The sequence below is a fragment of the Tamandua tetradactyla genome, chromosome 4, assembly GCF_023851605.1.
Source record: "Tamandua tetradactyla isolate mTamTet1 chromosome 4, mTamTet1.pri, whole genome shotgun sequence".
In the NCBI taxonomy this organism is placed as follows: Eukaryota; Metazoa; Chordata; class Mammalia; order Pilosa; family Myrmecophagidae; genus Tamandua; species Tamandua tetradactyla.
In genome coordinates, this window is record NC_135330.1 from 178631191 (window position 1) to 178656727 (window position 25537).

The following is a 25537-nucleotide window of genomic DNA, read 5'->3' on the forward strand; positions in this document are numbered from 1 at the left end:
TTCTTTTTTTTTTTTAATGTGAAAGGCAGCAGAGGGGTACAAGAGGTGTTCAGTGGTAGAATTCTCACTCACCATGCGAGAGACCCAGGTTCAATTCCTGGTCCATGTACTTCCCAAACAAACAAAAGCCAACCAAGCAATAATTCAACAAATGGTGCTGCAATAACAAGGTACTCACATGGAAAAAGGATGAAATGTGACTCTCACCATACAGCATACCAAAAAAAGAAGCAGAAAATTGGGAACTAGCTAGACTGGAAAACAAGGTCAAAGAGATTTCATTTTTGTTAGATTTGTCTTATTTTATTTTTAAAAAGATTTTAGGATTAACAATTTTTTATTTTAAGATTAATAGATTAAGATTTTAAGATTAAGATGTAACATATTTGTATCCTGATGGAAATGTCTGTAGGACAAGAACAGTTGATGGTTGGAGGAATGTAGAAAGTTGTTCTGATAAAAATGCTAGTTTCTATTTAACACTTAGACCACTTATTATTTCTACATGGAAACCCATGTTCACTCTTGCCTATCTCCAATATGCACTCCAAAATGAAGACAGCAAGAAAAACTTCTCCCTTCTCTAGAATTCCATGGTAGAGACAACTGTTATTCTATTTGCACACTAAAGCCAAAGTATGATTTCTGCTGGATATATTTTAAAATGCCCCAACATATTTTAGATTAAAATATTCTTTAAAGTTAATGGTGTAAGTTTCCTTTTTGTTGTTTTTAATGATTCATTTTAAATTGGATAGTTGGAAAAGTAAACATTATAAAGTGAATCTCTTTACTTTGACTTAACAACCATACTAAAATATTTTATATTGATAGATCAATTGGTTTTCAGCATTCCCAAGTCAATATTTCATTGATCTGAAACTTGTGTTATAGAATGAGTGGTTCTGCACAGCCAGATTTTCTTGTGAATTATTTTCTTTTTTTCCCCCTACAATAGCTTTGTGTCAACATGACCAATGAGAAGATACACCACTATATCAATGAAGTGCTTTTTCTACAAGAACAAACAGAATGTGTACAAGAGGGAGTTACCATGGAAACGGCATATTCTCCTGGTAACCAGACTGGAATTTTGGATTTTTTTTTCCAGGTATTCATAAAATATAATTAGATACTTTAGAAAATATGTTCATTTAAATATACTGGAGACAAGGAATTTTCTTTCAAGCAGTCTTATTTTTAAGGTAACCTTATATATGAAACTCTGCAATGTATTTCATAATCTTTCAAATTCTATTCAGAAGCACAGTTACCTTTTCTTGAAGGGGTATTTGAAGGACCAGCAACCCATTGAAGGGACAGGAAATATCATATCATTTTACTGAAAAAAAAATCAACATTCACCCTGCCTCTAAAATTCTCCTTTTTGCCCCAATTCACATGTGCAGTGTACAAAATTAATATTTTATAAAAGAATACCTAAAGCTAAAGAATCAGAAAACACATGCTCAGGAATCTTTCTAAATTTATGTTCAAAGTTTCTAAAACCTAAATATGGAAATATTGGCAGAAAATAGAAAGTCCTTCCTCATTATAACAAATGTAGTATATGATTTATCTATTTAAGATTAAAGACATGTTTTTAAACATATAGCAATGTGCGTTCCAGGATGTTTCAGGTACCTCCTATTCTCTCTTGCTACTATACTCTCGACTGCTAAAGACTAGTCAGCAGAAATGAAGATGCTGCTATGTCTTCAGTTATCACTTTTTAATTTTCAATTTTGGAGTGACTATCTCAACAGGAGGACCCCAGTCAGTATTATGTGGAAATGGAAATGGACTTTTCTGGTTATCACTTTTTTTAACGGTTGTTGAACAAACCAAGTATCAGGTAAACTTGCACTTTTATCTGTAAAACTGTAGCTCTACATAACAGGCAAGCATATACCACTCAATACAAAGAAAACTTGTTTCTTTTCTAACAATCTATAACCTTCCACTGCTCACCAGCATTTGTAGTCTTTTCATGTGCTTATTTATCTTTCAGTAAATTACATTTGTGACTTACATACTTGAGGGCAGGTGGAACAAACCAGATTTGTACCAAATTTTCTAAATATCTAGTTATATTTTATTGCACTGTGCAGTATGTGATGCTTTTTGATTAAGATAAAGCTGCATATGACAACCTTTCACTTGCCATAGAACCATTAAATCACTCCTAGACCTTCACATTTGAAGGAATAGAAGACCATTAGTCCTTTGCATATGACTGATTTTCCCATATTCTGTTTTCTTAAGACACTTCTACATGTTTTCCAAGACCAGAAGGTTTATTACCACTCTTCTTTCAAGGCTTTATTTCAGCCACCCAGAAAACTTAACACGTTAGAATGTTTTTTTTTAAATTTGAAGACAATACAAATTATAAAGATTGTTTTGAACTAACAACCCCATACTTGGAATATAGCATCTTGCTTTTTGAAGCAGAGCTGTCTAGCTCTTTGAAAAGATTCTTTCTCTTATATTAAATTGAGGCCTTGGTTTGAATTTTGGAAATATCCATTAAAGTCTTTACCAACCAAACAAAAATTATCACCCCCAAAGAGGAGGTCTTTCACTACCCCTAAAATATGGATGCACTTGTGGAGAGGCTTTAAATAGTGTATTTGTTCTTCCACAGCGTGTGTGCTTATGTGTGTTTGTGTATGGCTGTTGTGCTTGCCGGTAGCAGAATACAGAGAATTGGCGCGTGTGTGAAAAACCTGTGACACTGTGTATCAACCTTTATTACTCTTCGGCAAATAGGTTGTTAAAAATTGAAATAAAGACTCATTTGATTTTTTAAGTATCCCAGACAGGACCAATCCTCGGCAAACTCCTTACGTGGAGCATTATCTTCCAGGGACTCGCCCTCATTTATTTGGTCCCCTGTATTTTTAAAATTTATTTCTTCACTTCTTGACTCTTCGTGAAGACTTTGTGGGGTCTCTGGCCACTCTGCATTTCTTAAGACATTACCACACAGAGTTGTCTTCCAGCTAACACTCCCTGTAATGGACATTCCTCTCCAGATTTCCTCATTAAAATATATTTTCATAGTCATAACAGGTATTTTGACCCTAGGCAATTTGCTGAGGGGTGAACATGCTTTTAGAGGCATTCCCAGTTGTTTCTTAGTGCCACTCAGCTACTTGTTGTTCTTCTTCCCACTTCTTCTCAGGAAGACTGTTCAGTTTCTCATTCTAGAACAAAGTTCTGCCCTAGGTGGCCATTTGTAGTTGGAAAATATCTCCAAATAGTGCGTCTTGTGTATCATCCCCAACCCAAAACGTTTACTTCAGTGATGGCACCTGTATGATAGCATCTTTTGCAGCCCTAAGAAAACCCTATATGGCCTTTGAATTTTCTTTAATGATGCACAGAAGACTCTGAAATGCTTAAAACCACTAAAACATTTAAGACCCAAAGGAATGATCTTCCTTTGACTGAATCAGTGCCATTATGAAAGGCCTGTGGTGCTGTGATCTGGTGACCTCAGGCCAGAATGCAAACTGAAATCACTATAGTGGCACCAGAGGTCTCTTCACTTCCTGAGAAGAACTATTTTTTATGCTATTCACACGTTAAAAAGCACATCAAGTTGTCATGAAGAATTAAGATATAAGACAAAAGAATGTAAAGAAATAGTATAAATTATTTTACTTAAAAAGGTGGATTTGACTTGCCAAAAGAAATTGTTTCCTACAAACCTGTCTTAATTTCCTAGGCTGCTCAAAACAAATGCCATGAAATGAGTTGGTTAAAAAGTGGGGGTTTATTCGCTCATGGTTTTGAGGCTGGGAAAATGTCTGAATCAAGGCATCAAAGCAGTGGTTTCTTCCTGAAGACCATTATTCTGGGGCTGACTACCAGTGATCCTTGGTTCTTCTGTCTCATGGCAAGCAAGGCATGTGTCAGTTCTTCTGTTCTCTCCCTTTTTTTCTAGGCTTGTTGATTACAGCTTCTTGGTTCTATGGCTTACTCTCTGTCTGAATTTCATTCTCTTATAAAGTACTCCAGTAATAGGGTTAAGACCCATCCTGGTTGAGGTGGGCCACACCTTAACTGAAGTAGCCTCATGAAAAGGTCCTATTTAACAATGAGTTCACACCCACAGGAATGGGTTAAATTTAAGAACATGTTTTTCTGGAATACAAGCAACTTCAAGCTACTACAGAACCTAAGAGAAAGAAAAGATAAACAGTACTAGGTAAAAAAATCATTCAACATTAACCTACTTGAAACCATGTGAACAGACTGATATTCTAACTATTAATGGATAGAATGTTGAAAGTTGTGAAGTTTTTAAAGTAGCATTTCCCTTCAAATGAAATTAGTTTTAAAATTGTTGTTTACTGTCAGTTATCTTGTTTGGCAGCTATAAACTGTCATACTCATAATTTGAGATTTACAAGTTATACGTTTTTCTAGGTCTAAATGTTGGACTATCACAGTCACTTCTCTTTTTTTGCGTATGGGCAGGCACCAGGAATTGAACCTGGGTCTCCGGTATGGCAGACGAGAACTCTGCCTGCTGAGCCACCATAGCCTGCCCTCTTCTCCTTCTTAATTTTACTACCCTTTGTATGACTTAATATCATTATCTGTTTTATTTTTTGATGAGTTATTTGTCCCACCATAAGTATAAAGTGTTCTGTATGGGTTGTATGTCAAGAATAAATTAAAACTTTCCAATTGTCTGAAATCTTATTTTTCTTATTAAGATAGGAATATACTTTTGGGGGGGGAGAGCGGTGTGCATGGTCTGGGAATCAAACCCAGCTGTCACACATGAAAAGTGGGCATGACAATATACTTTTAATAATTCTAGTGTTTTGATGACAATAAAATGCAATCTTTTTTCATTTTATTCGTTCATTAATCTGCTCAGTAATACTGGTGAGGTCCTGATTTGCACCAGAACCATACTTGGTGGTGGGGATACATTGGTGAGCAAAAAAGAATCATGTATTAGAAGTAAAGACTAATTCACTTTCTGAGCATGTGTATGAATATAATGAAAATAGAAGCTAGCATGCATAAACAATAATAGAAATTCCAAACTGAATAATAGAAGAAAAATCCTATATCTCTTTTTTTTTTAATTTTCAGAAGCCATCTGGATTTCTCTCTTTATTGGATGAAGAAAGTCAAATCACGTGGTCAGTGGAGTCAAACCTTCCCAAAAAACTACAAAATCTCTTGGAATCCTCCAACACGAATGCAGTATATTCCCCCATTAAAGATGGGAATGGGAACGTCACCCTCAAAGCTAAAGGTGCAGCCTTCACTGTTATGCACTATGCAGGGAGGGTAAGTTGGAATAACTTAGTAATTTATTCTGTGGATAATGGAGAAAAAGTGTTGACAAGCTTTTGAGTTTTCATAATTACAGAAGGGTTATTATTTTGGCAAAGGGAAGCTGGATGAACAGCTCATAAACTTTTACTTGTCTATGCAATTTCCTTTGAACCTGATAAAGAATTAACATCTTCAGAATGTGGATGATAAAGCATGCAATACGTTCTTTCTCATAATGTTTCTGTTATTAATACTTTATATGAGCAAAAGAGCTGGGGATTGAGTCCAAAGAGCTTTGCTATGAATGTTGGGGTATTTTTTATCATCCAGACAAGCGTTAGACATCTGAGTTTGCTTTTCCTAGTAGTTTTTGTATTAAATTACTTTTCTTACAGCATAATCTTCTCTTAGACCTCTCCTAGATTCTCTAACCATCTTTGCAACAAACATGCATCTCCCTTCAAAATCTTCAAGGATTTCCTCTCATTCATATAAAAAAGTTCATACTCCCTAGGCTAGGCTAATATTATACTTGTCCTAGCTGATCCCAATATTTTTTCCCACAACTTATCTGTCTCAATTCCCCTAAGCAGACCCTCTGTCCAGATTTTGTTTGTTTGTTTTCCTACTGTACTCACTGTTTTCCTCCATTATCCTCTCCTCTAAAACCTCCTCATCCTCAAGCTTCAAATATCTTCCTTATCAGTATTCACAAGGTCAAATTCTATCCATCTTTTAATACTTAAATTTATGTCCAATTTATCCTCAATGTAACTCCCATCTATGGTAAATACCTTCTGCCTTTGATTTTTTTTCATTTGATACCACTTGGTACAAATTAAGTACTGTAGGGTGAAATCTAGAGTCACTGTCTTACACTCAGTGTATTTCGGTTCTTTTCAACTAGTGATTACTGAGACTCTACTGTATGCTTAACACAGAGCATTGGAGAATCAAAGATGAGTAACCATATATATGCCTTACCCTCACGTATCCCACAGTCAAATAAGGGAAAGGTAAATTGACCAATAAATAGTATATACTTCATGTATTATAACAATATTAATATAATATTAACAAAATTATATATTACCATAGGAAAGGAAACAATTTTTCGGTTCAAGAAATATTCGGTGATAAAGTGTTAACTGAGGACTTCAATTGATTTAGATCTCACTAAGTATGAAAGAGAAAGGGTATGTCAGTAAAAGCATAGGATTTTGAAAGTGTATGATGTGTATAACTCAAGATTCTGTTGGACAGAACAGAATCCACTTAGCTATTTAAGAATACAATAATTTAGTAGAGGGAAATAATTGTTGGGATGTTTTCAGTTGAACTTTCATGAATGAAATGTCTTAAAACTATCATAGTATAGGAACAAAGCAAGATGGCTGTTTACTAGGTATTGAGGACATAGGTCAACAAGATTGGCAAAGCCCCTGCTCTTATGGAGCTTATATTCTAGAGGAGAAAGAAGACAAACAAAAAGAAATATATCACAGAGCCGGATCTAGATGGGGGTCAAAGTCAGGGTTGTTGTCATGGTCCTGGAGGTGGCAAAAAGGACAAGAAAAAAAATATGAACCTCCTGTACAAACTAGAGTGGGGAAAAGAAGACGACAAAGGGACCAGATGCTGCCAGCAAACTGCCAGTGGTGACACCTCACAGTCAATGCCAGTTAAAATTACTGACATTAGTAAAAATTAAAGATTATTTTCTCATGGAGGAAGAATTCATTAGAAATCAGAAACAAAGTAAATCACGAGAAGAAAAGCAAGAGGAGGAAAGATCAAAGGTGGGTGATCTGAGGGGAACCCCAGTGTCAGTAGGAACCTTGGAAGAGATCATTGATGACTCTCACGCCACCGGATCTTCATCAGTGGGCTTGGAACACTACGTCAGCTTTCTTTCATTTGTGGACAAGCGTCTACTGGAACCATGCTGCTTTGTCCTGCTGAACCACAAGGTGCATGCAGTGGTAGGGGTCCTGATGGATGACACCAATCCTTTAGTCATGGAGATGAATGTGGAAAAGGCCCCCCAGGAGACCAATGTTGATATTGAGGAGATGGGCAACCAAATTCAGAAAATCAAGGAATCTGTATAGCATCCTCTTACACATCTTGGATATTATGAAGAGATGGGTACAAAGCACCCTAAAGGGGTGATTTTCTGTGGTTCACCTGGCCAGATGAAACATTGTTAGCCAAAGCAATAACAAACCAAAACTCAGCCACTTCCTTAAGAGTGGTTGGCTCTGAACTTATTCAGAAGTATGTAGGAGATAGGCCCAAACTTGTATGGAAATTGTTTCTAGTTGCTGAAGAACATGCACCATCCATTGTGTTTACTGAAGGAATTGATGCCACTGGGACCAAAATATATGACTCAAATTCCAGTGGCAAGAGAGAAATTCAGCAAACTATGTTGAAACTGTTGAACCAGTTAGATGGATTTGATTCAAGGAAAAGTGTGAAACCTGTCATGGCCACAAACCAAATAGAAACTTTGGATCCAGCTCTTATCAGACCAGGCCACATTGACAGATAGATAGAGGTTCCTCTGCCTGATGAGAAGACCAAAAAGTGCATCTTCCAGATTCACATGAACAAGATGATGTTAGCTGATGACACCTTGAACGACTTGATCACGGCTAAAGATGACCTCTCTGGTGCCGACATCAAGGCGATCTGTGCAGAAGCTGGCTCCAATGGCCTTGAGAGAATGTAGAAGAAAGTAACAAATGAAGACTTCAAAAAATCTAAACGAAAAAATTTCTTTCTTAAAAAACAAGAAGGCACCTCTGAGGGTCTCTATCTCTAAGTGATCCATAAGCCTTCAAGAAAATGGTTGGGCATTGTCCGAGCCACTCAGAGAATGACGTTTATTAATAAAACATTGTGTACGTTTTTGAGTATGATGTGTAGGAGACTTATTGGGCTGCATGTGTCTGTTGGTCACTGCAGTACTGTTTCCCAGTAAAGCATTCTTTCAGAAAAAAAAAAAAAAAACAGTATACTATACTACAGAGCCACGAAGGGAGTTACAGTCCTATCTTTATTAGGAAGCTTCCAGCCAAAACGAGAAGCTACTGCTGCAATTAATGATTCTTTTACTGCTATAACTTACACTAGTAAAATGCCCATACTCTGGCAGTCAACGCTGAAGAAACTTGTGACAGTACATTAAGATCTCCCCTGCCAGAGGAAAACAAACATCTTCATAGCAATGTTTCCCTGTAAAACAGCAGAAGCGGAAGAAGGGAGACCCACATCACATCTGCCGTCTAAATCTTTTGCAGCTGTGCCTGGTTGGTGGCAGCTAACGCATAGTCAGAACCCTCATGACAAGAAAGTCTGAGAAATGTAAACTTCCAGCTTTCCAACCTTTAGAGTATAAGAGGGCAAGCTAGGATGGATATTGTAAACCATCCTACCATATCCACTGATACAATATTTGGGAAATGGTGTAAGAAGTTGAGAAAAGTGTAAAAAAAAAAAAAAAAAGGTAGATGGAAAGCCTTAGAAACATTGTCTTTGGCCAAATCATGAATAAAGATATATGTACTACTGAGAACTTTGTCTCTTCACAATGCCAAGTCAGCAAATATTTTTAAGCAGACCAGGGAATGAAGCAGAAAGAAAAATAAAAAGAACACAATGTAAAATGGAAGAAATAAATCCACTGGATAGTGTGGGAACACTCAGCCAAGATTTGAATTTGAGCAATAATAGTTGAATGAAGAGGAGGCATTCAGGTGGAAGAGGGCACTGCGGCTGATGACTTATTGGAGGTGCAAAGCAAGAGAGGAGATGTAGGCAAAAATGGTGTTGAGGTTTCTCACTTGAGTGACTGATTGATGATTATATTATGCCCATCAAGAAAGGAAGTCCTGGATTATGAGTCAGTTTGGAAGGAAAGCTATGCAACTTTTGATGGGAATGTTCAGTAAGTTGTTGAACATAGGTGATACTAGAATACAAGAGGATGGTTACTTTAAAAAATATAGTCGTATCTTGGAAATGTGTGTATCTTGGTGATTTCACTCAAGAAGAACATAGAGAATAGAGAGAGAGTAAGTTAATAGAAAAGAAGAGGATGTACCTCACACACACACACACACACACACACACACACACACAAGAAGGAGGAAAGAAATAATAGGGTGACAATGCACCAGGATATTGTAGCTAGAAAGCCAAAGATGACCTTCGTGAGTGTAATTGTAGGAGAATGGTGTCATATAATGGTTGAGTGGTTAAAGAGAGGTGGAAAGGAAGTAATTGAAAAAAATATATCCATCTCTCTCTCCATCTGTCTTTCTTTTATTTATTTTGATAACTCTCTGTCATCTATCTATCCTTAAAGATTTTTTAGTTGTCTTCATATTTGAGAAATTTAGTTGTTATAAATTCTTGATAAAGGTAGGAATGTTTTAGTCCTGCATTCAAATTGTCCATGCCTATTTTACTCATAGTAAACATTTATTGAATTTAGAGGAATTATTTTAAAGTTACAATAATGTGTAACTAATAGCAGAAAATTACTGTCCTAAAAGTTTCATAAGTTGACATATATTTGACTCACTTTAAAATTCTATTTGGAATCTTGGAGATGCACTAGATATCAGTGGTGCTAGTTGCATGAAAATGAATTGGACTCTGATAAGGAATAATATTTTGACTTCTAAATTACTTTTTGTTGTTTTAAAAATTATTCTACAGACTCATCATATTTTTCAACTTCTGTTGTTTTTAGAATATTTAGGCAAAAGCCAACCAGTAGGTTGAATTAATGTAATTACTTCACAGAGTTCTGACAGAAATAAAGCAAACCAAATAGAACTAATTGATTACCTGGTACAGAGCCCAAATTCCTGTGGAAAATGAATTTCCTTGTAAAAGCACCTTATTTTTAAAGCAAGATATTTTACATTAGTGGAGTCACTTTTTTGTGGTTTTAAAAAAATCTTTCATTTTACTGAGTTGTACTGATGAGTCTTAGCCCAAGGACTCCCTAAGGATTCATTCACTTGTTACAGTATAGATTATGTGTAATTTGTGGCAGTATGTCAAGCCATATGCCATTGGAATCATCAAATATAGTCATATATACTTAATTTTTGAGCCATTGCATTTTCAAAGAAACAGCACATTCTACATTTTAACAATGTAGACATTGTTAAAACATTTTCACTTATCACCAAAAAAGCATAATTTTTGCAAATATATATCTGCCTCTTTGTTTCTATCCTTTTTATTATTTTCATAGGTACTAATGCCCATTTCATGAATCAAGGGATGCAGAAAACAGTTATATTGAAATCAAGATGTAGGATCTATTTTGGACTGTAGGCTAAACATTCTTGAATAAATCTTTGACAGTGAAGTTGATTTCAAGGGACTACAGCATTTTCTCTTACCCCTTGCTCTCCCATGTCTGGTTTACCTGGTCTTTTTAGTAAAAACTTATTTCATCTCATGGGAAGGAGAATTATTACTGCTGCTGATGATATTGACATCCTGCCCCCACCAGATGGACTCACCCATCATAACTGCTCTGACTAAGAGACCCTGACATGCGTCTGAGTCTTGTTTGGAACAGAGGCTCAGAGGTGCTTTTAGAAATGTTTAAGTAACAATATCTGAATTATAGCTGAAGACCTTTCCTAAACACTTTTGAATTTTTCATTACTCATAGGAGCATGGTGTATTTTCCTATCTCTGTTACAGAAATATTTTTAAATAAATAGAAAGAGGCTTTTCATGAAATATTAACAGGGTCTCATTAATAAGCATGAATCTGAACTAAAGAAGGCTTGGTTTCTTTGGTTGATTTTTTTTAGCAAATTTAAAATCATTTTTGGGATCACCTGTTTTAGGATTTGCTCTTAAACTTCTACTGGTGATTTAAATGATGGATAAGAATTAAATCTTCAATTTGTCTAGTTTTATTGGCTGTTAAAATTAAGAATCTCAAAAGAAAGAATTACTATTTGGCAAATGGCATATTGACTCTTAGTAGTGTTAAATTTCCATTAAAGTGATTCTGAACTAACTCTAATAGAAAATAGTATTTTGATATGAAGTTCCTAAATTTCGCCATTAGAAAAGCTAATAGATTGGGAGGTGGTAAAACAATGAAGTAATAAAAGTTGACTGACTTATATAGCTCAAAAACAATAGTTATGAAATCTGTATGTCTGATCTCAGACTGTTGTCTGGTCTTAAGGTCTTTGTCTGAAGGTTCTTAACTGTGATAATTTATTTTAGCATGAGGTGATTCCCTTTGGCTCTCAAATAAACATCACATTGTATGACTGGCCTGGATAGTTTATGCAAATCAAGTTGACGATATTGTTCTACCTGACATGATGTATCTCTGCTTTAGATTCCTTCTCTTTCCAAACCTTTGAATATTGTTTAAATATTATAGTGAGTTGAATTGTGGCCCCTCAAAAAATATGTCCACATTGTTATCCTCAGAAGCTGGGAATGCTGCCTTATTTGGAAAAAGTGTCTTTGAATCTGTAATTAAATTAAGAATCTTGAGATTAGAATATTATCCTAGAATATCTGGGTGGCCCTAAATCCAGTGACATGTGTCGTTGAGTTGCACAATCGTTGATGAATTATTGAACTTCAATGGGGCTTACTTAACTGGAAAACTGAAATAGTAATGCTTTTCTACAAGGCTGGGTGAAAATGTCTGTGGAAGTACTTTGTAAATTGGAAAGTGCACAAGCATCAGGTATTATTATTGACCATGTCAAAATATTTATGTTGATTTATCACAGTTATCAATCTCATTTCAGCAGATGATAGGGAAAATGTAATCACTAAAGTTTTGTGATGATATTTTCTTACTCTTCCTTCAACGAAAGATGAGCGCAGAAAATTAAGACACTTCTCTACCTAAAGAAACTAAAATACTTAAAGAGAAAAAAAACATTTAGATAAATACTTTACATTAATGCAGCATTCTATTTTTCACTGAATATATGAGTTGTTTCTGTGATGAGCAGTTTTACCTTGATTTAAAGTTCTTTTTTTAATGTTCTTTAGAAAAAATCAGCGATTTAGCTTTATGATGAATATTTTAATTGTGCACAGAGGTGTGTGAAATTTTATTGCACATTTTTAAAGATCCTTTTCAGTATCATTTCCTTAAGAAAATTAAAGCATTTTTTTTGCAATTTATATATATATGCTGAGCTGTACTTCTATGATAGAATAAAAATTTATAGCCCCTTCCTGTGATGTGAGTAGAGATATGTCTTTCAGTGGTTCGATTTCGGTTGTGTTCATCAGGATTCTTTCCTTCTCCATCCCTCTAAGCCACATCCCTAAGTGTGAAGTTGTAATCCTAGGCACGTAGATCTGATCTTCATTGTTCACTTCGCTGTCTTTCACAGTCTTTTACAGGAATTGTATCTCTAAAACATTAGCCTTGCTGATGGGAGTGATGTGGTGAAAACGATAGTGTTTTATTAGCGATATGCAGCGGGTCTATAAAATACCTAGATTTTTTTTTCTTCTCTTTGTAAAGGAACTTCACCTATATCTTACTAATAAGTTTGAAATTTATCACTTTAGATTTCTGCTGTTAGCCGGATCTCTGAGAAATAGAGATCTTTATCACATTGATGCAGTAATAGATTCTAAGTGATATACTGATCAAATCCAGTCTCTTTGCCCTTAAGCTTATTTACTTAACATGCACACTGGGAAAATCTTAGCTTGTTCAATTTCCCAATTCCACCTATATCAGAAACACCTTTAGTAGCTTGTCAACCTACGCTTACCCCCTAAAGATTTGTGGGAGATGCATGTGCCCCAAGAAGACTCTAAAAGTGAACCTTTAGATCAAAAGACAAAAGAGATGGATTAATCAATAAGGAAGCTTCCATTTATTTCTCTCCCTCTTTTCTCCAGACAGGATCCCAGACATAACAATCAAATCAGTCTGGTCTCAGCGAAACTGATACCATTAAATGTTTTTTGACAAAGATATTTTGACCCACAGAAAGAGCTGAATTTGCATCTGAATTGTTCACTTCCTGGACAGACTTGTAGAAAAATAAAAATTGATTCCACCAGGCTCCTGATGCTCCTTTGTTTATTTCAGTTTCATCATTGGCACAAATTGTCACAGGTGGTTTGATAAACATTTCCTTATCCAGGTTTCTGTTAGGAGGAGAGAATGCTGGATCCCATTGGGGAAATGTTAATATTTTTAAGTTTTAACTTTATGGGCTGAAAGAAAAAATTATGAAAGGAACTTTAGATTTTTTTTTAATTATTGATATCTTTGTGTTAGTTGATTGGTGTTTTTCCCTTAAAATGAACCAGTGAGACACAGTCATAAATTACAAGTTTGCCAATTTTAATGTCCATATCCAGATTTCCATATATACCGAAAAGGACTCAATAATGTTATGAGCTCTTAGCAACCCTTCTTTGTTAATTAGTGTTCATTGACTTAATGTGAACCAGAAGGAAACAAGTAAAGATACTGGATAGAATCATCTAATGGAAAAGTAAAGAATATACGCCTCTCCTTGTAAATACTGACAATATATAGACATCAATTTACCATCACACAAGAAATGAAGACCCTTTTCAGTCAGCCCTGGATAGAAAGCTGAAACCAGGCATGAAAATTAATTGGACCCACTTATATTTCCAAATAAATGGAAATAATCATTTATTTCTCTTTCTAAAATCCAATCCACACTTACATTCTGATGTGTTATACTGAGTTCAAGAGTATATCTAAAAAGTTCCACATTTTTATCACAGGTTAATCCCAACCACTTCTTTCCCAGGAATTGCATTTGTATCATGTTTGTAAATAATATGGTAGAGAGAAGAATTAAAAATTTGGCTGGTGAATGAATTGTTGTTCATTCCTTAAATATTGATGTTTCTTAAGGTCATCTTTTAGATCTTCGCCTCCTAGGAGCTTCTCTGTTCTCATGACTCAGTTACTGTATGTGGATGACTCCCAGTTTTCCAATCCAGCTCTTTCTCTTGTGAGCTTCACACCTGTATATCTAATTTCTTATTTCCTGAATATCCTGGGATACCCCTCCATTTGCATGGCATCTTAAATTCAACAGATCCTCATGCTAACCAAATTCCTTAGACACCTACCAAACACTCTCTACCTCTCCCTCTGAACCCATTTCAGGAAAATAAATAAATAAAATAAAACTGGTTCTCCTTATTTTCTCCATTTCATCTCATGGCAAAACTAGAAACCCAGTTAATTACTAAATCTGAGCTAATCTATCTCTTATTTGTCTCTTAAGTCCAGCTACCCCTTCTTATCCCAATGCCTTAATGCATATAGCTGTCCTCACTCCTTTGGTACTTTGATAACTTCCTAACACTAATTCGTGGAATAAGTACTAATTATCCATAGAAGAATGAATGGCTACTTTTACTTAAAGGAATATACACTGCCTCTATTTCCTTTATTTTTTTGCCAGCCTGGTAACACGTCAGAATTAAATGCAATTATTCTGATTTGACTTGTTGATAATAATAGTGGCAGTGATAGCTGCTTTCTTTATCAGTTGTTCATGACCATCCTGTAAGAAAGCGTTGATATCCAAGCTTATCTTTCCTTAGATAAGAATCAGATTTTCTTTCCCTTTTAAAAATCAGATCTTCCAGATTGATTCTTCATGAATATCATGGTTGAACATGTACAAATCAGAGAGGTGGAATCAGCATTCAATTTTATTTTTGACTTGTACTGCTTTTAAAATATCATCAGCGGGGATAATCCTTTCCTTGCAACCGGATAAAAAATTTGGCAGTTCCAATAATTTTTTTGGTCTCTCCTAACTGTCATTCAAAGACTCAATTCAGTAATTAAGAATTTCTAGCCCTGTATAATAGTCAACAAACTTACTTGAAATTAAATCCCCTTATCCTTTACATACTAAAAACTGTGCGGTGGTCTAGAGAGAGTCCATGTTTCTTTCTTTTCATGGCCAGCTTTGTTTCTTCTACAGATTAGAGTGTATCGGAAAGTCCTTCCTTGTCTTGTCTTGTCACAATATGTTTCCTCACACACTAAACCTCTCACTTGGGTGCTTTCATGTGCTTTTCAGAAATTCGTCCATTAGGAACATTTGAATGTCCTTCTCATGATCTCGGTGATGCAAATTCTTCTGTCTCCCTACTTAGCCTTAGTTTTGGTTTTGTTTTGTTTTTTTAATTGATATATAGTACATATTCATATACTATGTCATTATCCAAAGTGTGCAGTCAGTTGTTCACAATGCTTTTATTATCACAATTGACTTTTTTCTTTTTTATGAAAAATAATATATATACAAAAAAAGCAATCAATTTCAAAGCACATTGCAACAAATTGTAGAACAGATTTCAGAGTTTGGTGTGGGATACAATTCCACAATTTTAGTTTTTTACTTCTAGCTGCTCTAAGATACTGTCGACTAAAGTAAATATCAATATAATGATTCAGCACTCATACTTATTTGTTAAACCCTACCTTCTCTGTATATCTCCACCATCCCTTTTGACCTTTCTCCCACTCTTTGGGGATATTTGGGCTATGGTCCTTCTAATTTTTTCATGTTGGAAGGGGCTGTCAATAATACGGAATAGGGATATGGAACTAGTTGATGTTCTGGAGAGCCCAGCCCCTCTGCATTTCAGGACTTATCTGGTCCAGAGACCCATCTGGAGGTTGTAGGTTTCTGGGAAGTTACCCTAGTGCACAGAAACTTTGTAGAATCTTATATAATGCCCTAGGTGTTCCTTAGGATTGGCAGGAATAGTTTTGGTTGGGGTTTGGCAAGGTATGATAGGTAGCAACATGTAACTGAAACTTGCCTAAGAGTGACCTCCAGAGTAGCCTTTTGACTCTGTTTGAACTCTCTCAGCCACAGAGACCTTATTCTTTTCCCCCTTTCCCCTTTCTTGTCAGAATGGCATTATTGATCCCATGGTATCAGGGCCAGGCTCATCCCTGGGAGTCATCTCCCATTGCCGCCAGGAGACTTTCACCCCTGGATGTCATGTCCCGTGTAGCGGAGGAGGGTCATTATTTCACGTGCAGAGTTGGTTAGCCCTAGTTTTTTTTAATGTGCTTTACATAAGATGCTTTCCAATGGAGTTTCATTATTCCCAGACTTTCCAAGTGGGTCTTCTTGGGCAAGCTTTAAAATATCTCTAGGCTACCTCCATCTGGTTTTTAGAGCAGAGAAGGAAACCTCACCAGATCCCTTGGTTCATCAGAAATGATACATTTTTGTATCTCCACTTTTATGTGCTGACAAAGTATAGGCGCTGATCGCTCTGTAGCAGGATCCTTTCCTTCCTCCCTCTGTCCTGCCCATTTCCACCCTCTGTGCTTTGTAGTGGGTGTCAAACAGTAGCCCACTGTGTCTACCAACCAGTAGGGACAGTATCAAACTATAAGAGTTGTGAAGCCTCATCTCACTTGACATGAGGAAATAGGGAAAGAAACTGTGAAATGGTACTTATGGGCATATTTGCATGCTACATAAAGCAATCACTTTCCTGTATTCAAATTAAATATGAATTGATAGATGATAGATCTATATATAAATATCAAATGTAGGATATATATATATATATATCTGATAAACATATAAGTTATTTATTGTTTTAAATATATATAAATCAAATATGAATACTGGCAGAAAACCATGTAAATTTTGCATGCTGTTATCTGGGATATCCTGAAATTCCTAAACCATTAATGAGGGTGGTATTGTTAAAGAAACCTTAACTTTTAGCATTTCAACCACATGAAAGTATAGATTTCCATATCAAAAATAGATTAATTATGTGATAATACAATTAGTACTTTGGTTTGTCCTTAACATATTACCTTACAAGGTAGACTGCATAAGTTTTAGAAAATAATTTAGTTCTATTGCAGTGCTTTATATGTAAATTATGAATCATCTCTTACATAAGAGTAAAAAGGAAATTTAAGGCATATAAGGTCTAAGTAGTGAATCTCTAAGTGATACCACAAAAAGCACTCCTAAGAAAATAACTTCATGGTTTTCCCACTCACAGGCCTTTTTCTATTCATATCCTGATTGCATCATAAATTAAGGAGAATTGAAGAATTATAATATTTATATTTTTAATCTATAATACTATATTTCTTTTCATTTCTTCTAATAATTAAGGTGGTGAACTCCTGCCAAATATGCTAGAATTCATTCTATTCTATCCACATGGTTCATTTTATAGACTTAGATTAGGTCTCTGTTCACACTTTGCATTTCTAGAACGAATAGTTCTTATCACTTTGTCTGTCTTCCTTCATCAGCCCTTCTAGTCCTTCTAGCAGCCCATTTACTTTCTTTTTTTCCCTTCAAGAGCTTCATTATCTTTCTTCTGGTGTTTTGAACAGTGCTGAACACAGTATTCCTGTCGTTTTTTGGCCTGCACAGCCAGGTAGAAGCCATTTGAGCCAGTACCAAGGCACACAGCTAGACAATGAAAATGGAAATGGATGGAGGTTGGTCAGGATCCAGTCTGAAAAAGTAACTTCACTAAATTCTCAAAGAAGAAAAGTAGATCAGGGAATGGTTTGCAGAAATTAGCCACAGCAGGGAGTCATAACCTCCTCTGAGACTGGAGGAGATGACATTACTGGAAGCTGGGAGTTGGGTCAGTGGGTAGAAGCTGGAACTGAGGCAGCCTGCCCAGCAAAAATTAGGACTACGAGGAGTGGGCTGTAGAATGAAAATGGGTCTAGAAAAGAAATTCAGCCTTTGTTGGAAATGTAGAGAAGACCATGGCTTCTCTTTTCCTTTAGCCTTCCAGTCTTCTACCAGTGCCTCCCACTCCATCAGGAAAGCTCTAAGGGGTTAGATGCCTAAGAAACCCAGTGCCTTGTGATACACTGCAGTGCAGAGAAGGAGCAGGGGCTTCATCTGAGAGGAAAAATGCAAAAGAAGAAAGGCATTCCAAATACAATGTACAGTAGAGTTCAATTCTTTTTGAAGTATATACATTGGCATATATAAAATACTCATTATCTCTAGGTAATGGAGTTAGAGGTATATTTTATTTGCTTATTTTTAGTGTTATTCAAATTTATATAATAAGCATATATTATCTTTTATAAAATAAAATTGTTTTTTGCTGTTTTCCTTTATTTATTCCAAATTTAGTCTTTTAACCTTGATAATCTCCTCAATCCGTTGAAGCTAACATTCAACAACCTTTGTTAATAGCTTTGTGAAAGACAATTTGAAATCTAAATAGACAATGTCCACTCATATCCAGTTACTATGTCCCTATTTAACCTGTTCCCTCTCCCTTAAAATAATTTTTTCCATTTTTTTAATTTTATTTTTTTAAATACCAAAAAGACACCAAATAAATGCACCCATTTCTATTTTGATCATTCCATTCTACATATATAATAAGTAATTCACAATATCATCACATAGTTGCATATTCATCATCATGATCATTTCTTGGAACATTTGCTTCTATTCAGAAAAAGAAATAAAACGAAAACAGAAAAAAAAACTATACATACCGTACCCCTTACCCCTCCCTTTTATTAATCACTAGCTTTTCAAACTAAATTTATTTTAACATTTGTTCCCCCTATTATTTATTTTTACTCCATATGTTCTACTCATCTGTTGACAAGGTAGATAAAAGGAGCATCAGACACAAGGTTTTCACAATCACACAGTCACATTGTGAAAGCTTTATCATTACACAATCATCTTCAAGAAACATGGCTACTGGAACACAGCTCTACATTTTCAGGCAGTTCCCTCCAGCCTCTCCATTACATCTTGAATAACAAGGTGATATCTACTTAATGCGTAAGAATAACCTCCAGGATAACCTCTCGACTCTGTTTGGAATCTCTCAGCCATTGACACTTTGTCTCATTTCACTCTTCCCCCTTTTGGTCAAGAAGGTTTTCTGAATCCCTTGATGCTGAGTCTCAGCTCATTCTAGGATTTTCCTCAATCCCTTGATGCTGAGTCTCAGCTCATTCTAGTGTTTTTCTCAATCCCTTCATGCTGAGTCTCAGCTCATTCTAGGGTTTCTGTCCCACGTTGCCAGTTGCCAGGAAGGTCCACATCCCTGGGAGTCATGTCCCACATAGACAGGGGGAGGGTGGTGAGTTTGCTTGTTGTGTTGGCTGAAGAGAGAGGCCACATCTGAGCAACAAAAGAGGTTCTCTTGGGGGTGACTCTTAGAACTAATTTTAAGTAGACTTGACCTATCCTTTGTGGGGTTAAGTTTCATATGAACAAATCTCAAGACTGGGGGCTCAACCCATAGCTTTGGTTGTCCACACTGCTTGTGAGAATATCAAGAATTCAACTTGAGGAGGTTGAATTTTTCCCCGTTCTCACCTTTCTCCAAAGGGAACTTTGCAAATACTATTTTTACTCACTGATCAAATCACTCTGGGATTTATCGGGGCATCACTCTGAACAAACCAACAAAATCTCATGTCCTACTCAAGGTTCCATGTACTTATGGTGTTCAATTAAGCTGTCTACGTAAGTTCTATTAGGAAATACACTAGTCAAAGTATAAATTTTATACCAAAAAAGCATTTTTTGCTTTAGTCTCACACATAAGTTGAAATTTTAAAATAATTTTTAATCAATGGTTTAGGCTAATAAAACCATTAAACGTTAGTGTGATGTAACCCTGGTTCAATGCTAAGTTTTGTTGATATGAAACTGAGGTTCAGAGAAAAAAAGACTCCCTCATCCTTCAAGAATTTTTAATTCCTGATGCACAGCGTATGTCCCATCAGTGTTTTTTAGGTGAATTCATGGAGAGTAGAACAAGAATCCCATTTTTCTAACACTAGGTACATCGCTTCTTCACTCTTATTACACTTTTATTCATTTCATCTTATTTTCCACAATCTTCTACCAGTATATATAGTTCATAGAGGGAGCCATTATAATCAGGGCTGTTTGAAAAAGACTGAATTCCATTGCAACTATTTTAAGTAAACATATTCAAAAGCTCTCTCTCTAAAGGTTCTTTTAAAAAATGCTTACTCACCTAAGAAGAAATTTAACCTTGAGTAATAGTATAGTGTACTTTCATTTTAAACATTTCGAAGGCTTTTGAAAGATGCCAGTATCTGTTCTAATATTTGTTCTAGGTGGGTGTCTTAGTTTGCGATAGCAAAATACTACCAAGTAGGTGGCTTAAAACAGCAGAAATGTATTGTCTCACAGTTCGGGAGGCTAGAAGTTGGAAATCAAACTGTCAGCAGGGCCACGCTTCCTCTAAAGTGTTGTCCATGGTGGTGGCTTGGCTATAATACATGGCATTCTTTGGCTTGGGGAATGTTTTTGTTTCCTTGGTTGCTCAGCTTAAACAGTGGGAATTTATTTGCTCATGGTTTTGAGACTAACAGAAAGTCCAAATCAGGGTGTCCTCAAGGTGATGCTCTCTTCCCAACATTCTGCGGCCTGTGACCCTTGGTCCTTAGTGTGTCACCTGACAAGGCACATGGCTCCACTCCTGTCTCTCCCTCCTCCTCCGGCTTCCGGGGATGTTCAGCTCCTGGTTGCTGCACTGTGGCTTTCTCACTGTACGTCTGAATTTCATCCTGCTTAGAAAGGGCTCCAGTCATAGGATTAAGACCCATCCCGATTCAGTTGGAGTAGCCTCATCAAAAGGTCCTACTTACAATATGCTCACACCCACAGGAATGGATTAGGTTTAAGACCCTGAGTTTTCTTAGGGGTACTTACAGCTTCAAACCGCCACCGGGAGTAACTCAGTCTCTTCCTCTCTCACATGGCCGCCTTCTCTGTCTGTCTGTCTGTTCCTTTTCATATAAGAACACCAATCACATTGAATTAGGGTCCTCCCTAATCTAGCTTGGTCTTATCTTAACGAATAGCATCTTCAGGGATCCTATTTCCAAATAGGGTCACATTCACAAGAATAAGTATTATGATTTTAGCATATATTTTGAGAGGATATCATTCTATCCATAACAGACGGGAAATCCCTGTTTCTAAAAATGCATTACTGAATATTTATCACCTGTAAACCCTGTTCCTAAACTTCCTTATCACCTCCCATCATCACATAAGAGAACTAAATTAACACAGTATCATAGGCCAGTAATGCCAGGAGTCATGGTTCTCAAAACTCATTTTATCTGAATTAACTGGGGAACGAAATAAAAATGCACATTTGTAGGCTCCACTCCAATAGTGACCATTGAATAGTTCTAGGATGATGTCTAGAGTATTTGCTTATCCAGTAAATATCATCGGGTATTCTAACACAGGTAATCTGTGAACCACATTTTAAGAAACACTAAAGGTGTTAGGCTTATAATAGGTGCTCCATTTAGCACACGTTCCACAAATATGCATTGCCCTCTTACTACAGGCCAGAAATAAAGAATCGCTAAGACTGCAGAATAAAGAACCACTAAGGCCCAGCTCTGGCACATTTCTGTACCTCCTTTAAGTGGACTGAGTGAGCCAAATTTTCTTGCTTTCAATTCAAGGAATTAAAATCCACGGTTGGTAGAAAAAGCTATTTCAGGGGAGTGCTCTCACCTTTGGATTTCAGTTTCCTTGGTGATTTGCCAAGCATGAGCTTGACAGCCTTCAGTTAAGAAGAAAATGTATGTGGTTTGGCATTTCATATTTTTTTTTCTCTGTGAATCCACAAAACTGGCTAGCTTAATGAATTGTGATTCACAGCCATGCTGTAAGTTTTATACTCCCTTTTTCATATATAGCTGACATAACTTAGCTTTTAATTGTATTTATGGTGGTGCCAGAGTGTCACAGCAAGTACTTTAGAAGAACCAGCATACTGGCGCTACTCTGTGGTTTATATTGCACTGTTCATTTGGCATCGACATGAAGCATTTAAATGAGTATTGCTGACTACTGAAACATAAGCAAAATGCTTCATCTTCTTTTGAGTCATTTTATTGAGCAGAATCATTCCAAAGAAGATCTTCTGAAGACATGACAATTTCCTTAAAAATTTGTATTGGGTTGTGTGAATATGAATTTCTATATTACATGCATGAGGGATGCTGTCACACAACAGCATGAATTCTGTATTACAACGCTTAAGAGGAAAAGAAAAACTGAGGTTCAGTTATGTAAATACAGAGAGGAACAAAAAGGAAAGTATTTAACTTCATCTCTATCTCTTGCTGCTTCCATATTTGCCCTCTTTTCATTCTCCACAAATGAAGCATCAACGAAGCACTGGGACGGGGACGGAGAAGAGCAGAATGACATTTTCTTCCTAAAATCGGTTCCCTGCTGCTCTAGCAGCCCCCGTTATGTCCCTCTGGATAAGCATATTTGAGGGAATAGGTCTACGTCTGTTCCCATGACATTCTAGATTCACAAAGGTATAGATGTGATTTTTAGTATAGAGTAAGTATTTTCTTACTTTTCACCCTTTCCTAGAAATTCTCCTGACCATTCATCCAGCCTAGGAGACTCACTCTCCTTTGAATTTCCTGGAACCTAGTAGCTTTGTTCTACTCGATTTTGCAACATTTCTATTTCTTTTGTCTGCAGTATGTTTGCCTCCTATTCATCCTGGAGGCCATCACTTTCAGTAGATTCTAGAAACTGAGATATAGATGGCTGATGAGTTTAATGTGCTTATTTGGAAGTAATTACTTCATAAACAAAATAGCATAATATCTACTAATAAAATTTCAAATACAGGATCAGTGTCTTCCTCTTTGGTGGGCAGCTCATTTAACAACTTTGAAATAAATTATGTAAGTGATTCCAAAAGTCCTTCTCAAGTTGGCAATGTAAATAATTCTGGAAAACAACTCAGAGAAGGCACAGTATGCATTAGAAGCAGGAAAGAGGGTTATTGATAAAGAAACTATGGGTACTGTGCAAATCTAGGTATTAGCACAAGCTTTTTCATTTATGTTCAAAACCACTTTTTAAGAAACAGAAAGATAGATGGAGAAACAAATAGACAGGACAGTGTTAGTTTCCCTGTTACATAGATGAGAAATCATGAAAGCCAAGTAACTCCACCCCAGGTACACCACCAGGAAATGGTGATGCTGGGCTTCGAATCCTAATGGACTCTGGAAATGTCAGGCCTGTGCTACTAGAGCTTACTGCCTATCTGAGAGAAGGCCTTGCAAAATGGAATTGGTATTTGCTCGCTGAAGAATCTGAAAAGGAGTTTGGTAAAAGGAAATGCAGGAGTAATGCTACAGAAGGAATTTGGGAGTAGGATGGCAGAAAGTGAGGAGAAAAAGTACATTGGCACATAATCGGAAATGCACAATATATTAAAGGATTTTATTAGGTAAAGTGAATTTTTGATTATACATCTTTAGGATTTATCAGGGATTCAACATGATTTATCATTGAATTATATTTTTAGTTTCCCATTTCCATCTCTTCTTAAAATGTTTAAGATCTTGTTTTCATTTAAGATAAAATAAAATTGCTGAGAGAGTTTAAATAGAGTTGAGAGGCTACTCTGGAGGTCACTCTTATGCATACTTCAGCTAGGCATTACTACCTATCATAGCTTGCCAAACCCCAACCAAAACTGTTCTTGCCAATTCTAAAGAACACCTAGGACATTATATAAGATTCTACGAAGGTTCCATGCACTAGAGTAATTCTCCAAAACCTACAACCTCCAGATGGTACCCTGGACCAGGTAAGTCCTGAAATGCAGAGGGGCTATCCCTTCCTGAACATCAACTAGTTGTATCCCCCATTCCATGTAACAGTCCCTTCCAACATGAAAAAGTCAGAATGGGCTTACCCTAAAAACCCCTAAAGAGCAGGAGAAAGATCAAAGGTGTTGGTGGAGTTATACAGAGAAGGTCAGGTTTAGCAAATAAGTATGAGTCCTGAATATTATACTGATATTTCTTTTAGCCTCCAGTACCTTAGAGCAGCTAGAAATAGAAACCTAAAATTGTAGAATTGTAACCCATATCAAATTCTGAAATCTGTTCTACAACTAATTGTTGTGATATACTTTGAAATTTATTGCTTTTATGTATATATGTCATTTAAAGAGAAGGAAGAATATAACAGGCAAGATAGGATTTAACAAATGAGTATGACTGATGAATCATTATATTGATATTTCTGTTGGTCTCCCGTGTCTTGGAGCAGCTAGAAGGGAAAGCAAAAATTGTGGAACTGTAACCCATACTAAGCTTAAAAATCTGTTCTATAACTACTTGTTAAAATATACTTGGAAATGTATTGCTTTCTTGTATATATGTTATATTTCATAATTAAGAAAACATTAAAAAATAAAAAAATAAAATAAAATTGTATAGGTTATATAAGCCTACATTATAGTTTCTCAGTTATTGTCATTTTATGTCTTAAAAATAAAACCCAAAACCTCTTTTCAGTGTATGTATTAAAATTACATTTGCCTTATACTTTGCACATGTTTAAAATGTATAAATATATTTCATATTTTAGTAATGTGCCAAGTTTCTGAATTTGTATTGTGCCCACCCTCCTTGCCGAGGTGGTGTTAGAGGAGGTTTAATGGGAAATCAGGACTTTCACTACTGTCAAGAGATAAAGAGGCTACTGCCTACCTCAGTGGAGTGGGAACCAAGTGGCGAGTAGTAAAGAGGCACCCCTCCAGGCAGAGTGCTGTGACTGGAGGCCCAGCAGAGGACCATTATTCCCACCCCTGCCCAGCAGAAATGAGTGTCCTCTTCTCTTAGATATCAAAGGAGTTTGAGTTGAGAACCTGAACTTCTATTGACTGGCCTTAATGAGACAGTGCCCCCTCCCCTTTCTCCTGCAGAGTAGAATCAGAGGAAGCCAACTGAAACAGAAGTCTATGGTGAAGACTTCAACAGCCCCCTCAAGCGTTAATAGAACAACTGGACAGGAAATTATCAAGGCTATAGAAGAGCTCAGTAATACTAATAACCAACAGGATCTGCTTGACATTTATAGAACACTTAAATCAACAAAAGCAGAATATGCATTCTTTTAACTCACAGAAAATGAATTGAGATAGACATATGCTTCAGCATAAAACAAAACTAAACAATCTGAAAAGAATTGAAATACAGAATGGGTTCACCTACCACTATGGAATCAAACTAGAAATCAATAACAGGAAAATTTCCAAATTCATGGAGACTAAGCAGCATCCTTCTAAACAACACACTGAT

General features: G+C 36.2%; 1 protein-coding gene and 1 pseudogene across 8 annotated transcripts in view; both read left to right on the top strand.

The window, feature by feature from the left end:
- MYO16 (myosin XVI) overlaps positions 1-25537 on the top strand; it is a 717568-nt gene that overhangs the window by 528898 nt on the left and 163133 nt on the right. For all 8 annotated transcript variants that reach the window (XM_077158660.1, XM_077158661.1, XM_077158656.1 and 5 more), the window contains 2 exons: positions 959-1111; positions 5119-5319. In XM_077158660.1, coding sequence (XP_077014775.1) covers positions 959-1111; positions 5119-5319 — 354 coding nt within the window. The remainder of the gene's footprint in view (positions 1-958; positions 1112-5118; positions 5320-25537) is intronic.
- On the top strand, positions 7017-8134 carry LOC143679550 (26S proteasome regulatory subunit 4 pseudogene; annotated as a pseudogene).